The following is a 15,586-nucleotide window of genomic DNA, read 5'->3' on the forward strand; positions in this document are numbered from 1 at the left end:
TAATTAATTAATTAATTATAGATACAATGATACAGCAATTAACAGCAAAAATAAACCCGCTTATAATTTATAGCTTACCGGTTTCAAAAGAAAAACAATTAGGCCTTTTGATTTTACTACTGCTAGTACATGTACCACTACTGCTGCCACTACTACTTCATGTCCTAGCCTACTACCTGCATTCTACTACAGCTACTACTAGGGATAATGAAAGATTAATTGCGCGTCTTGTGGTTCGATGCTGATACTTTCTTGTGTCTTAATTAAATTTAAAAAATAATGTTGCACTCTCATTATAATTTACACTTTGCTCTATTAGGTTTGCTCATTAAGAATTAAAAGTGGCGTGACAGTTAATAGATTCTATCTTTTTAGCCCGGTGATAATTTATTTAAAGATTTATCAACTTCTGACATTCGCAGCAGACCGAATGACTAAACAGGTTTTGCCATTTTACTCTTACTGAATTATTCCTCTTTGTTTACAAGTCGCTTCCTTGGTTTCGTCTCTTACACAATTGTACTGAAATGTCAATTCAAATGAGTTTTTGGTTATTTTTTTCCACAATGGAAGACTGGAAAATGGCGATAAGACCCAGTTCACAATTAATTACAGAGAAAGATTCAGATTTTTTTCCCTTTTTCATTCCGTAATAAAGATTTTCTCTCGAAGCGTTTGTCATCGTGAGGGACGCAAGGAAGGAAAAAATGAGTCTTCCATTTCTATTGGCTATCGTACCTTCACCCCAACCAATTGAATTCTTGCTTACAAACACTGACTGATCTGATTCACCGTAATTTCCTGCTTCACAAGTAACAAGACGAGCCTAGACGACTCGAGCAATCCGAGGCCCCATCCAACAGGAATCAAAATGGCCACGGGGAGGGGCACCCACTCCAGTTCGAGTGAAGTGAATGGAAAATTGTCAGACTACAAAACCCCACCCAGAAAAAATGGCCATGTAAACGGTGTGAAAAAGAACGGGATTAACGGAAAGCGTGATCACGTAAGTCGATTTAGCAACCTGTAGCCTTCGTTGAGATCATAATAGAACGAGCACGAGAATTAGAAAGACAACAAGACGACTAAACTTTAGTTAAACTAAGGCGAAAATAACACCGAAAAAATAGGACCAGGTCAAGATCACATCAGTAGATGTCTAGATTCTAGTCAAGTTAGTAGATTCTAGATCTATTCTCTATTTTGACTTAGTTTGGGAGGAATGCCAAAAGATTCTCCCGAGACATGTGTACAACTCAATTCAATTCTTACTCTGAACTCTACTCTACTCTATGCTATGTGTGACTGCTATGATGATAGAATGTTTTGATTGTTTTTAGACCATGCCACTTGTGGATATTGACATTAATATTATGATGCACTATCAAGCCTGTGTCATGTAGGTCTAGATCAGATCTAGATCTACTTCTCCTCTGTCATCAGTCTATGACAATGTTTTGATTGTTTCAAGGGTCTCAATATCCCGCTAATTTAGATATAGAAATCTAGCGGATTTCCGCTACCGCCATAATTTCCTCCGCTAAACCACCACTTTCTGTACTGTGTACATAATCGGGATTGTAAATATTTGGTAAGTGACTCTTTTACTTGAAATTACATGAAGCTTCTGCGAGCTTCTAATCCAGCACACCTCTGTGATTGGCCCAAAGATGACCTGTTGACGTATTCTGCAAACTATTTTGTCATCTTCCTGGGTTTTCCCCCCAAGACTCTTGGGTTTCCCTCGCCACAGTAACTGTTGACTAGATCTCGTCGTGTTTGTTTTTTTGTATTAATTTGTGTAGCAATGCCCACCGAGCGCGTTTTGTTCTGCCGATTTTTGGCCCCCGCCGCGGGGATGTTTCGTGGGACACACTAACGCAAAGGTTGTTGTCTTCAACTCGCTCTCCCGCCGCTTCTCGTGAATGGATATGAATGAAACTTGGCAGCCAATCAGAAAAGAGGTCAATCTCGTAGTACAGTTTGACAGCTTTGTACCCATCCAAGAAGTAGTGACGTGTGGTTGAAAACATTTGCGAAAGTGGTTGATGTGGTGCGCTTTGAAGATTTTTCGGAGCTGTGATTTGTCAAACTGACTGATACATTGTACACCAATTTTCTTTATTCCCTTAAAATTTCATACTTCTGTGTTTAGCGGTTTTTGCGTAATCTTTAAAAATGTGGGAGTAACTAAGGGAAAGAGCGACCTTGCCATTTGCGCGTACTGGGTGAACGACCGGCGGCTGGGAAATTTCCAATGAGTGACGTCATCAGCCATAGGTCGCCTCGGGCGCTACAAACGAGGTCCCGCTTTTGTGAACCGGGAAGGGGGGGGGGGAGGATACTTGAAAACTAAACGGGGGCCTTGATAACTTGCATTTATGTTGCATTTTAGTCACAATACAATAGATGTAGTCATTTTTATTTGCTTGATTGCATGACAGAAGAATAGAAACAGAAAAGCAAACATCTTGAGAAGTGGTATGGATTGTGTTTGCGTTATAAAAGCCTATTCCCCCTTCTGGGGAAAGCACACACTTGGACTCGTCCTGTGTTCTCTGTTTGGAAAAGTGAGGCATTAAGATTATTATATTAAAGAGTACGGTACATGTACTTATTTAGTCCAGTCTGGGAAGATATTCCCGTTTATACATTGGTATTATTCATGCGTGCGTGCGTGAGTGCACGCGCGTGCATGTGCGTGTGTGTGCGTGCGTGAGAGAGAGAGAAGGGAGGGGGGGGGTGTGTAAATATGTTACATTGATAGTATGAGTTGTAGCCTACACATGCGAAATATTCCCATGACTTGTAAATTATATTATCTAAACGCATCTTAATCTACCACACAATAGGACACTGTCCAACACTGGATATACACAGAGACGATCTTATTTTCTATTACAAAGTATGCATGCTTTTACTAGTAGTAGTAGAGAACTGGATTTATTAGACTAATAAATCCAGTTCTCTACTTACATTTTTATGACAAATTGATCCAGAGCATTGCTTGGCAAGGAGGAACCTCTTATGTTGCCAAGTTCCATTCAAATATCATGACTTTGGGAGAAGATATGACTGATAATCTTTGTAAATCTGTAAAGAACACCACTTTTTTACCTGTTAATTATGTCTTTACAACTCAAAAAGTATGATAGATATTAAAAATCTGACAGCATGACTAGATTCTGCATTAAAAACTGTACTATACTGCCAAGTTTCATTTACATTATATACTCCAAAAAATAGGCGAGCTATGACAAATATTGTCTCAAAACGCACCGGAAACCGCCACATTTTACCTATAAACATCTTCATAACTCAAAAAGTAGGATAGCTATGAAAATTCTGAAAGCAGGACTAGATTCTGCACTAGAAAATGTACTGGGTTGCCAAGTTTCATTTAAATACTCAGAGAAATGAGCGAGTTATACGAATATTGTCTCAAAACTCACCCAAAAACATCCCATATTTTTTTTTTCATTATATAAAAGTGTACCAAAAATTAATTGATTAAAAAATTTGTAATTTTTTTGTTTATTGATGGATTTCAAAAATTCAAAAAAGTTCCATGCTCTGTGAAGATACAGCTACAAAATGCACCTATTTGCAAATACTTTCTGTCAAAAAAACGTTTTACATGGTCATTGCTAATTTGTGTCTATCTTTTATAAACAATCTCAGTATTTCTCGTTCCATAAATTTATCTTCTCCTTAAATTTGTACTCCCACACTCACCCTCACACACACGAATGCGCGTGCGCGCACACACACAAACACATGCACACACGCATGCACACACACACACACACACACACACACACACACACAAGCGGCGAGCGCGCTCCCACACATACACACAAGCGCGTGCACACACACACTCGCGCGCACACACTCACACAGCCCAAGCAGTCGTCTATGAAACCAAGATCTAGTGTCGTAGCCTATCGCGTGCTGAGCATCAAAGCAGGCCCGCCACGGTGGTCAGATCAAGTCAACTGGCGAGGGAAGCCCTGGAAGATGGCGAAAATACGTCATCTATATTTGGGCCAATCACAGAGGTGCTAAGTAAATTATCTTCCAAACCCTCAAATTGGTATGAAATACCTTGCTTTGATAAATCGATGGTTTTTATTTCAGCTTTCTAGGGTTTTTAAACAAGGTCAAATAATAATAGGTGTCTCGCGAAAATGGTCTTCTGTTGTTATCACGCAGAAAGTTCTTTTTTTTGGTGTAAATTTTACGGCACTTGCAACACAATGTTATAAGTGCCGAAGAATAGATGTGTTACAAGAGAGTAACATGCAAAAAAAGGAGGAAAGATAATAAGGACGAAAGATGTTTGATGGGAAAGAATCGAAGCAAACCACACCAGAGCACCCACCAACAGTCCATTCACCTTTTTTAAAGTTCTGAGTTGAGACCCGTGTTGTTTTTAGACCCATGCCACTTGCAGAGATATTGACCTTATGATACACTGTGCATCCTACACCGTCACATCAACAGAACACATATCTATCCGGAGACGTCTGGGACGGAGATAGACCCATCAAAATGCTTTGTGCTCCTGGACCAAATAAAAGAAATTTAAGAGGGGGGCCCCCTGTTTTAACCCGTAATTTGATATTTTGCAGTAAGTTTGAAATTTTTTTTTAACATAATTGACAGTTTTACTAGCAATATATTTGATCTGCAGCAAACAATACTCACAGTTTGACCCTCCAAAGCAGTGGGTGGTTAGCGGGGGTGCTCTGGTGTGGTTTGCTCCTTCTTTCCTCAAACATCTATCGTCCGTATTTCCCCTTCTTTTTTATGTTTGTTTCTCTCTTGTAACACCTCTAATCTTCTGGCGCTCATATAGTTGCGAGCACCGTAAAACCTATATGAAAAAAAAGCAGTTCATCTGTGTGCGGGTGTACATCTCCGAATAGTTCCGCGGCGCTCGTCAGAGACGTCTCCGAATATCTTCTGCCCAACAAAACTTGAACTATGATATATATAATGTGTAATTTTTTTCAATTATGGCAGGGCTTTTCTCCACAATAACAGTATTAATCCCCTCCTCCAGTGCCTTTGGACTACATTTTTTAGGCACATTATTTTACACGACGCACTGTTTGTGAAGCGTTAGGCCTATGTGTGACTTTTCTGACTTTTCACCAAAACTATAAAAGATCTATTACAATGTCAGTGAGTAACAATGACCTACCGTGTTTATAATAGTTTACAATGCGCACTAGCCATAACAACAGTAATCAGACACCTAGAGAGGTGAGGAGAGTAAGTCTGATTCCCTGTAGTGAGGACTTCTCTTTTGACATCCACCCCTTGAGCCCTTGGCGCTCATATGACCTTAAATGCAGTTGCGAGCGTCGTAAAACCTCTACTAAAACTAAAACTAAGAAAGGCAATTTACGAGGAGAATAAAGACTTTCTCAATTATCTCCATGCAACTTTTAGATAAAGAACTGGTTGATCTTATAAAATCACTGTAAATCAGCCAACAAAATTTGCATAGATAAAACCTGACCCAAAATTGACAAAATCAAGGGTCGCTCCTCCCCTTAATGAATGGACAAGAAGACATGAATTAAATTATTATTCTCTCATCCTTTATTCCCATGCGAACAAGAGGGTGTACTTTTATTCTAGGGGACAAAATGTGTTCTCACCGAACTTGAGGTTCTTTTTCTCTGCTTTTAGCTCTTCTTTGTACTTTTGAGATGCATGCTTTTAACATAATACTTGCTGTCGTGTTGCTCAATGATTTACTTTAACAGCCCTACAGGAAGATCACAAGTTTTTGTAAGGGTACAGGGGTGTGCACTTAACAGCAACCCAGATTTTTAAGGGCTACGTCTGCCTAACAGCAACCAAAGCTTTTGTATAGAAATGGAATTTTCGTATTGAATTTGACCCAGTTTAACAGCAACCTTTTCCTCTTATTCTAATAGCATCATCAGCCTTTTTGTTGCAATAAATTGTCTGACAAAATTTTAAAAAATAATTCAAAAGCAGCTTGAACACCCACAAAAAATACACTATGCTGAGTATAGGAGCTCAATTCACATAATATTGAGAAGAGCCTCCGTCAAAGTCTCCACGAATAGTCTAGGTCATTGTAGCTAACATTACTGCCCAATGATAGAGCTTTTAGGTCCCCTGATGCTGCCTGTGTTATCATATGTGTGCCAACATAACATCATCATGTCATCACATCATTCATCATATCATACAATTAGGACTTATAAGTGCGTCTACCTGCGCGCCTTTGTATTGTAGGTGCGTGTGCTTAACAGCAACCAAGGTTTGCCTTCCCAGGGGGTTGCTGTTATGGGCATACTGTACTTGTTCCTATGGTAATATCAACTGTGTTATAAAGACATTATTTGTAAGTGATATAATTACAATGGTATTCAGGTAGTGTCAGTGGTGTAGTGATTAGGTGCTCCACCAAAGCGTGTAGAAGACTTGAGTTCAATTCCCATGTGGGGGGAATTTTAATCGAGTATCTCTTCTCTTTCCTTTTCGTCTGGTATGTTGTAACCCTTTCAGCTCAGGTTGGCCCTGACAGACAGGGTCTAAGCCTTCCTCCTGAGTGATGTATGTTGTGTTGATGGGGGCATAAAACACTTGTATTTAAAGATTTTAAAAGTAAATGATATTCATGAAGATATATTATATTGTCCCTTATTTCATTCCTCAGACAAAATGGCAAGAGGATTTCTTTGAGTCATTTGAGGAAACACCTCTTCTCGTGGCCATCCTAACTTACCTTGGCTATGCTTTGCTTGTAGTGATCGGACAGATCAGAGATCTCATGAGAGCTTATGGAATTGAAAAAGACAAAAGCTGCACAGAGCCAAAATTAGAGGTAAGTTTGGAATTTGGTTTCTGCTAATTTTGGTTGTAAATGCTTATAATTAATTAAATTAGCTTTTGTTAAGATAAAGCATTCTTAATCAAAGTTGCTTGTTATCTGTTATACATGGAGTATGTGGTAGGAATCCTTGAAATAAGTAATTTAGTGAGATACAACTTTTTCTCATTATATTTCAGGGATGGAAATTTTCCGTAAATTTACGGAAATCTCTTTTTCCATAGTGGGACCTGACGTCCTGTCTCCTTTCTCTTCTTGGAAAGTGCTTCTCTCTCACTCTTTCTCTCTCTGTTCCTGTCTCTTTATCTTTCTCTATCTCCCATTCTCCCCCGGCTCTCTTTATCAACCCTCCTCCCCCCACTCTCTCTATCTCTCTCTGTCTCTCTCTCTCTCTCTCTGTCTCTCTGCCTCTCTGTCTCTGTCTCTGTCTCTGTCTCTGTCTCTCTCTGTCTCTCTCTCTCTCTGTCTCTCTCTCTCTCTCTCTCTCTCTCTCTCTCTCGCTCTCTCGCTCTCTCGTTTTATTTCTTGAAATTCTTTTTAGAGCTTTAATATTTCTTTTTTTTAAGTTGGTGGCTTTTTTTTTTCAAGATTCTTTTTCAGTCAAAGTAGCATCTGTAACTTCTTTGTAAAATTTGTTACATCAAGAGTCCTGTATTGTTCCTGAAAACATAGATTAAAGTATTGGGGAAAATGTGTACGTATGTTATAGTTTATAAGGTTCATATGTTAGTTAATGTTGTAGTCCTTTTTTCTATAAGGACATCAACATTGCTTCTAAGCGTTTGATAGCAGAGTACGTATATTATGCATGAATACCTTGTAAGTTCAAATGATATTGTACGAGTATGACAAGTCTGTAAAATGGATTTTTAAAGGTTTTTTGGGGTCGGGAAATCATTACTGTTGTCATATCTGTCTTTTTTTCTCATCGTAATCATTTTTGGTTTTATTTTAGAAAGTCAGTTATTGTGGATATCCTATTTTTAAAATTAAAGTATGCCTTGTGACTTGTTTTCTGTTCCATTGTACTTATGGTTTACCAAGGCTTGCTTGCAAGCATTTCAGTTTTGAAAGTTTTACAAAGGAGCTGTGGGTTGTTAGATTAGATTGTTTGCAAATGTTTTGCTTCTTATGTTTATGTAATTAATATTTCGGAGCCGACTAGAACAAATGCAGTATCTCCAATTATCTTGTCTGGCCATGCCCATAATTAGATGATTGCAAGTAAGGAGGAAAGTAAAGCCAAGTGAATGGTATCCATACTGTTTTTTTCTGGCTTTGGAAATTTATGAAATCTGTGTCCGGAATCTAATCTAGGGCTGCCCATTGTTACAAATTTGGCGAAATTGTTATGATTTTAAAAAATGAACCCCTGATTTTGATTTTAAGAAATTTATTCGTTGTTCAGCTACCACAAACCATACTCACCCTCCCAGATAAGGAAGAAACAATTACACCCCAACTTTGTCGCTATGTCACTACATCACTGCTGCACCATAAATAGGTCAACAGGTCAGCACAGCAAAACCAAAATGGTGGCCAGCTGATGGCTTCCACGTACCAAATTATTTCAGTGTTTTTCAGAGGTTCAAGGGATGTAGCAAAGAAATTGTTTTTGCCTTTGATCATATTTCAATGAAATTTCGCATACAAAGACCAAGGATAACAGTTTTTAAATTAAGAGTGGAATGTTTTTATTTCTAAGGCTGCACTGAAGGCGGGTGTTTCAAGCCGGTAAAATCCTGTATTGCAACATGATGGGAAGACCGGTTTTGGCGGATATGGCTCGTAAAGGGTTAAACACCAAGACTCTCCTCTGTGCACAGAGGTCCTGTTGTTGCTCAGTGCCATGCTGACCTAAGAAAAATGTTAGTCCCCTGCAAAGTCTGTAGTAGTAAGTCAAACATTGATTTGACAAGGTGTTTAACCATTCCCGAGCTTTGCATCGTTGAATATCACTTTTGTGCTGACAGTCTCACAGAGCTAATATCTAATTCGCCATGACATGATTAGGAGTGTGTTGACAATGGATATTTGGTTTGGAGTGCAGCTATCATGTTTTATTTGAACGTGGTCAGTGTGCATTTTTGTGTATGGATAAGTAATTTGTCGCCTAGTGAATATCGCTGTTACTGTTAGAAAACCTGGCTGATTCTGTTGTAGTATATATGACAGAATGACAAAAGCCTTTATTCATAATTAATAAATTCTCATTTGAGTTACCATGTATCCAGACCAATATCAGGGGTCAGTAGTCTTTATTGAATTCTGAGTCAGTGCTTGTGTCATGTTTAATTACCTTTATTGTTATCAAAATAAAAATTATCTTTGATCTGAGGCAGTTTTAGACAAAATGAAGCTTTGTATTAAATGTGTTGATCTATGGTTTGCGTTTTTGGTTTGCATCAGTATCACTGTTATTGACAAAGCTTATCTTAGTAAGTTTCAGGTCCCCTTCCTCAGTACCTTGAGTTCTTGCAGTAGATATCCTTTAAGCCACAGCCTGCCTTATTTTGCTAATAAGCATCAGTGCTTTTGTGGTTTGCTTGCTGCTTTCTGTTTCATTGCTCATATTTATTGAATGGTCAATTGTACAGAACGCTTTAATGCTACTATTCTAAGAGATCCGATTTTTGTTTGTTTCAGAAAACTCATTAATAAAGATGTGTAGGTCTTTATTTGGCCATATATGCTCTTTGTCTTTTGCCATTTTGAGCTTCCAGGAAATTACATTCTAAGAGGAGAGTGTTACAGATCCTGGTGAAGTCCCTACCTGTGTCATGGGATATGAAGCTGTAATTGTAATTTTACATTACCATTCAGTTCTACCGAACAAAAATTATCTTTGTGATGACGTATGATCACGATGGGCCTCTATGGATGAAAGGCTGGAAGTGAAAAATGTTCCCAAACACACTAAACATGTATTTGCAGTTAAAATACTGTTAAGTAATATTTTATCTGTTCATGGACAAAGCAAGGAAGGTTCATGTTTGAAGTTTTTAGAGAGAGTATTTTTGTTTATAGATTTAGACAGAGGTCTAAGCTCCTTAACATGCTTTTAGTAATAGTATGCTCAGAGTGCATGAGTAGAGTGCCCTTGGAATCTTGGCTCCTTGTATTTTAAATTTCTTTATATTTTGGTTAACAAGAAACTCTCTTTGTAAAAACCCAGTTGTACACCAGATTGACCATGTTTATTCCAACTGTGGATCTACTGTTAACTATCATCAGTTTCTTTTTAAAAGCCATGTTCTCTACACTTTGTTAAGTCAGTTCACGTGCACCTTCTTATACATGATATATAAATACATTGACGTAGGTATTACCTGCCCTTTGAGGTGTATGAAGCCAGCGGCAAGGATAAATCATAATGCTTGCTTCATATGTGTGGAGGATTGCAGATCACAGCGAAGACAAAGAATAGTCTGTGATTGTGTCCCCTCTCTACCATCAAGTCTTTTCTTTTGTATGTGTTCTGGGCTGAAGTCCCAGGAAAATAGAGCTCCTCAAGTAGAATTGTCCTTTCATTGCTGACATGGCTCACAAACTTTCTGAAGCAAGTTACAGTTTTATTGAGAGTTTTTGCTTTGTTTTTTAAAATACTGTTTCCTTTTAGAAAAGGGATTTTTTTCCTTCTGGTAACAGCACTACCAAATAGTTGACAATGTTGCTGCACCAAAGGCCACGGAACTGAACAAACTGGAGAGTACAGAATTGATATGATGGTACAAAGAATGGCACTGGAATCATTTGATAATCACAAAGATCTTTTTTAATTTGCTAATCGATTGTTACAGTGGGATGACAGAGGAGATGACTGATAGCCATATATATCCAAAGGCAGTGATTGATTTTAACTTCTAAGCTAACAATGTTTGAAAAGTATTCATTTGCTTTTATAATTCATGGCTGCTTCATTTTTCAAGCAAAGTCGCAATGAGGTGCACGTTAAAGTCCAAGTCAAGTTACTTGAGCAGCATTTAACTAGTTGAAAGGACTATGTGAATGGAAATAGGGTCAACAATTGGAAATGTGACATCAGTGTGCATATCTCAGCTTCTGTGAACACACTTTGACTTTCCTTCATAAAACTGAATTAGACTGGCTTCTGCGGTGAAGTTGTAAGGTGTTTTACCTTTGCACTCACTCAAAAGTTGTGAGACCAATGCCTGTAGGGCCCTCTTCCAGTATGCCTTCTTTGAATCCTATTTCAAGAGTGCTGTTTACAGAATATTAAAATAAAATGAGCAGTGTAACTCAGTTTATATATATACTTTATGAGACTTAAATAATCATACTTCTTGTATTATCTCTTTTTTTGCTGTGGACTCCCTTATTTGATTTGTGTAAACCGCATGTAGAAGAAGGCATGGATTGGTCCACGGTTTTTATTATTGTGTGCCAAAATACCCAAGTCTGCATAATCATTCTTCCAGTAAACATGACTATAGTAAAGGTTTATGTGCTTGCTAAGCCATCTTTGCTCAAATGCTGCCTATCCAGTACTCGGCATTTGAAGCAAGACATTTTTTGTAAATATGACTTGATTTTAAGTCCAAATTTGTCCTTTTGCATTTCTATTTATAAGTGGATGCAGTGAATTGTGTGTGTAGAAATATAATTTACTTTCACAGCATTAAATACTGGTAACTTATTTTCTTAACATTTATTTAATTTGATAGTGACCATGTGCATATTTCAGCCAAAATAAAGTCTCAGAAATTGGATTCATAAAAGGACTTGTTTTAAATATGGTGGCCCAAAAGTTAACTGTGGAACGTGCTTTGAAAACTGACAAAAAGTTAAATAGTTAATGCATGAAAGTTACATAAACTGCAGTAAGTTAAAACTGCTTTTTTTTGTGTGTGTGTGTGATTTACTTAACATGCCTTATCGTGTCAGTTTTTTTCCCATTGTTTCACATTGCAAAGATTTAGTCACCAAAAACCTCAAAATGATCCCCTCAGAATTTGGTCTGTCTTATCAAGCAGAAAGTCCTATTATAAACCTTTACTGACTTTATTTTTTACTCTTTTTTAAAATCATTACATCCCATAACACTAATACTTATAGGGGAAACTGGAAGCTATACCATCACTTCATTGAACTCTTATTAGTAGCTAAAACAGACTCCAAAGTGGGCAAGCCATTTTAAAATTATAAATGTTTAGGGACATAGTTGCGGTTTTAGAAGCAGGGTTTTTTGGGTTTTTTTTAGAGAGAAATTGAGATAATTGAAGCTGTTAAGTAACTTTGAGTTATTAAATTTACTTGAATTTAGTAACTTATAGTAATATAGCGGCAGTGCTGAGCACAGGAAGTTATTTGTTATAACTATGGATAGTCAGTAATTTTGTGTGTTGTTTCACTATCAATAATGGTTGCATAAAAACGTATCAGGACATTACATTTGTTCTCACATTTAGGCGGTGGCTTGGGTGCTATAAATATGTTTGCATTAATGGCTAGTCAGTTAGCACAAGTTGGCTAGAGGTGCTTCTATTTCATTGCAGACATGTTGAGTCAAAAAGAGGTCATCATATGCATTTAAACCAGTTGGATACACGGTTAAACTTGTGAAAGTTGATTGGTTCTTTGTGTTTGCCTTCCCTGTTAGATTTCAGGGGTAGTCGACCAACTGCTGCTTATTCAATCTGCAGTACAGCTGATTTTTACGTATGTGGCCCGTTTTTCCAATTTCGTAGGGTGCCTTGCCTTCAAGTCTGTCACATTTCAATTTCAAAGGTACTGTATATTTTTTATAGTGACAAGAGTGTTTTCAGCTTTGGTAGGAAGTCATTTTGAGTTTTTCTTAGGTGGGGGTCGTTGCCTACTTTTATTGATTTTCGGACCACCATCATGGGATCTTTATAGTGTGCATGGAACCTTTGAAGTTTTTTTTGTCCTTATCCAAGAAGGCTAGGTGTTCGATCTACCTGCCCTAAGATCAGGGGTGTGGCTGAAATACAGCAGTAAGGAGGTGCTTGGAATAGCTGTAGAAAGTAGAAACAGTCGGGAGTAAGGCAGAATGGGGGGGGGGGGGTGAAAAGTGGGTTGGAAAGTGGATTGCAGAACAGGACTGGAGAAACAGAAAGGAGGACAAAGTAGAAAGTTATTGGGGTTATTAGGACGAAAATGTTTTGCTTTGCTGGCTGGTTTCGATCCAGGGATATTAGAGAGGTGAACACTATCGATTGACCATAAAAGCCCCTAGTTTAGCAGTATTTATTTCAAATGTTTTTTCCATTACCTCTTTCCTTTTAGAGCTGATAAGTTTCTGAAATGATAATATGAGTGGATTGAGTTAGAGGGTGTGAAATTTGTCAGTGATATTATGTTGCTTGTTTGCATTTTGGGATAAAATTCAGCAACTTATAATTCTGATGTGGACTATTTTACTATTTATTTATTAAAAAAAAAACCCCCAGATCTTTGATGGTGCCGTGTGTTTCCCATGATTGTGTTTAGTATGCTGCAGTAGATTTTTTTTTCTGTCCTTTCTTATTAGGAAATATTGTATTACCTTTATTTTTGTCAAAAGATATGTTTAAGTCAGTATTTTTTTCTCTCCCCTTAAAAAGATTTGATCACAATCCTAAAAAGAGAAGAAGTGAAGGAGAAACAAACATGTAAATGTTAATTTTCATCTCTTGTTGAAAGGAAAGTTTATAATGCACTCTGTGCCTTTTTGGAAAGATGATACTGTAATAAATATCCTCTTATCAGCAATGGTAACTCATCTGCAATGGTCTGTATTGCATGACCCACTGAGCAATGATTTTTGCTAGATTCATTCTAACGTCCCAAGATGTTGTTAAAAAGTTTTGTTTTTTTGCTTTTTCATGAGACAGGAATTTATTTTCTTAGCTCACTTCATTTTGTTAATCTATCATGCTAAGTGCTGTAACTGATAAGGTCATTGGCTGTGAAGTAAGCATGTAAATTTTGGGTAATCTATTGTCATGGAATGATTTTTTTTTTTTTAAACTTGATGTTCTAATAGCTTTTTTATTTGAGAACGTTGAAGCTGTGGCTAAAGGAGGTTCTTCTTTTTGATGCAACTATATTACTTTAACCTGAGTTTCGCTCCTTGATACTGCTAGCTTTTATGAGAAGAACATAAGAGAATTTAAAAAAAGGGGGGGGGGGGATCTTAGCTTAGAGATGAGTCACAATGAAATGAGTATATATGAGCTTGGTTGCTGGTCTGTGCCTTGTTTAAAGGTATAATGCATGTTAAATTTTTAAAGTAATGCAATTACGTTTGTCAATCTGACGCGGTGTTGGCAGAAGAATAACATAAAAATTAGCTGAGATCTAAAAAAAAAAAAATGTTTTGCCTTCAACTCACTGCTCACTCACAAGTTGTGTGTTTCGTGATGTTGTTCCTTCATTGACTCATTAGTTTGCTTTACCCCTCTTTTATTATATTGCCATCCTTCATCTCTCAGCGCCACTTTTGTTACTGCTCTTGATGCCAGTGGTGTTTTCTTACAATAATAATACTAAAATATGGAAGAGATCAAGGTCTTTACCATGAGGGGTTAAAAGGAGACACCAACATGATGTCTGTAAAGTTGAATGCTGGGACAAAATTAAAACAACATGTATTGTTACTAATAGTATTTCTAAGGCTTTGATTTTACATTTAGCGAGATAATCTCAATACTTACTGGTAGAGCATTCTTTCAAAGAAATGATCCAAAATGAACTCCTTGTTTTGTTGACGGCAAGGATATTTTTATACAAATTTTTTGATTAAGTAATAGTGCGTGACATTCACTTTTAGGCAATACATTATAGGAATTACTCGCTCTTGGTTTGGATAATTAATCCATTTTTTAAAAAGGGAATTCAGAAACGACATTGATAATGCTGTTTTTGTCACTGGCTCTCAGAATAGTGGCGCTGAGTTCAGTTTAGTTCTCAGAGTTGTTTGATGTGCTTTCGATTTGTTCTCCTAAAAATGTTAGTCTAAGGGCAACGGCTTCATTTTACAAAGTCACTTTGCTGACAGTGAGGATTCGGTTTTCAAACAGGGTGAAAAGAACAGGTTTCACTTAATTTTTTTTGTACTTCTTTGTTTTTCCTGGTTTTGTATGAGACATTAAGATTGGACGAATTTCAGGTTTGTGTTGTTTTCATTGAGTGTAAAGTGAGTTCAGTCTGTGTACAAATGTAGAACTTCAGATTTTCCTTTGGTGCTGTTGAACATTTCTGTGGAAGAGATATATTTTGAACATATGAATGTGTATCTTAAGTTAATCTTTGTTTTGATACAGGAACAGAGCATTTTGTGTCTGTGGATGTTTTCTTACTGTTGGAAAGCCTAATTTGGAGCAGCAAGCAACAATGCAGCTTTATCATAGATTCAAATCGCAAGCCATTATTTGTAGTAGTCCTGTTTCAAATTGACTTTCATCCTGATTTTGCATGGGCCCTGAAGATTTGATTGTTGGAATGAAGCTTTAAAAAAAAAAAAGACATCGTAAGGGCAAGTAACAAAGCAGCTTTTCAGGCTTGGAAGTGACGTGTATGGTCTTCTTCATTGTGTTAGAGAGCTGGGATGTCTGCTGTCTGCATGAGGATTTTGCAACGTTTGTGAGGGAAAGGTGTCAAACGTTTATGGTGATATCATTTTCGTTTGTTTGTTTGTTTGTTGTTTTGTTTTAGTTATTTTGTGTTTTTCTTGAGTTTTTTTAACGG

The 15,586-nt window shown here is 37.3% G+C and overlaps 1 protein-coding gene across 1 annotated transcript in view; it reads left to right on the forward strand.

Moving 5' to 3' along the window:
• The first annotated feature begins 755 nt into the window (after positions 1 to 755).
• Positions 756 to 15,586, forward strand: part of LOC101847679 (serine palmitoyltransferase 2) — a 41,867-nt gene continuing 27,036 nt past the window's right edge. The window contains exons 1-2 of the mRNA XM_013086889.2: positions 756 to 1,006; positions 6,704 to 6,871. Of these exons, the coding sequence (XP_012942343.1) occupies positions 872 to 1,006; positions 6,704 to 6,871 (303 nt within the window). The 5' untranslated portion in view covers positions 756 to 871. The remainder of the gene's footprint in view (positions 1,007 to 6,703; positions 6,872 to 15,586) is intronic.

Source organism: Aplysia californica, unplaced genomic scaffold, assembly GCF_000002075.1.
Source record: "Aplysia californica isolate F4 #8 unplaced genomic scaffold, AplCal3.0 scaffold00518, whole genome shotgun sequence".
Classification (NCBI taxonomy): Eukaryota; Metazoa; Mollusca; class Gastropoda; order Aplysiida; family Aplysiidae; genus Aplysia; species Aplysia californica.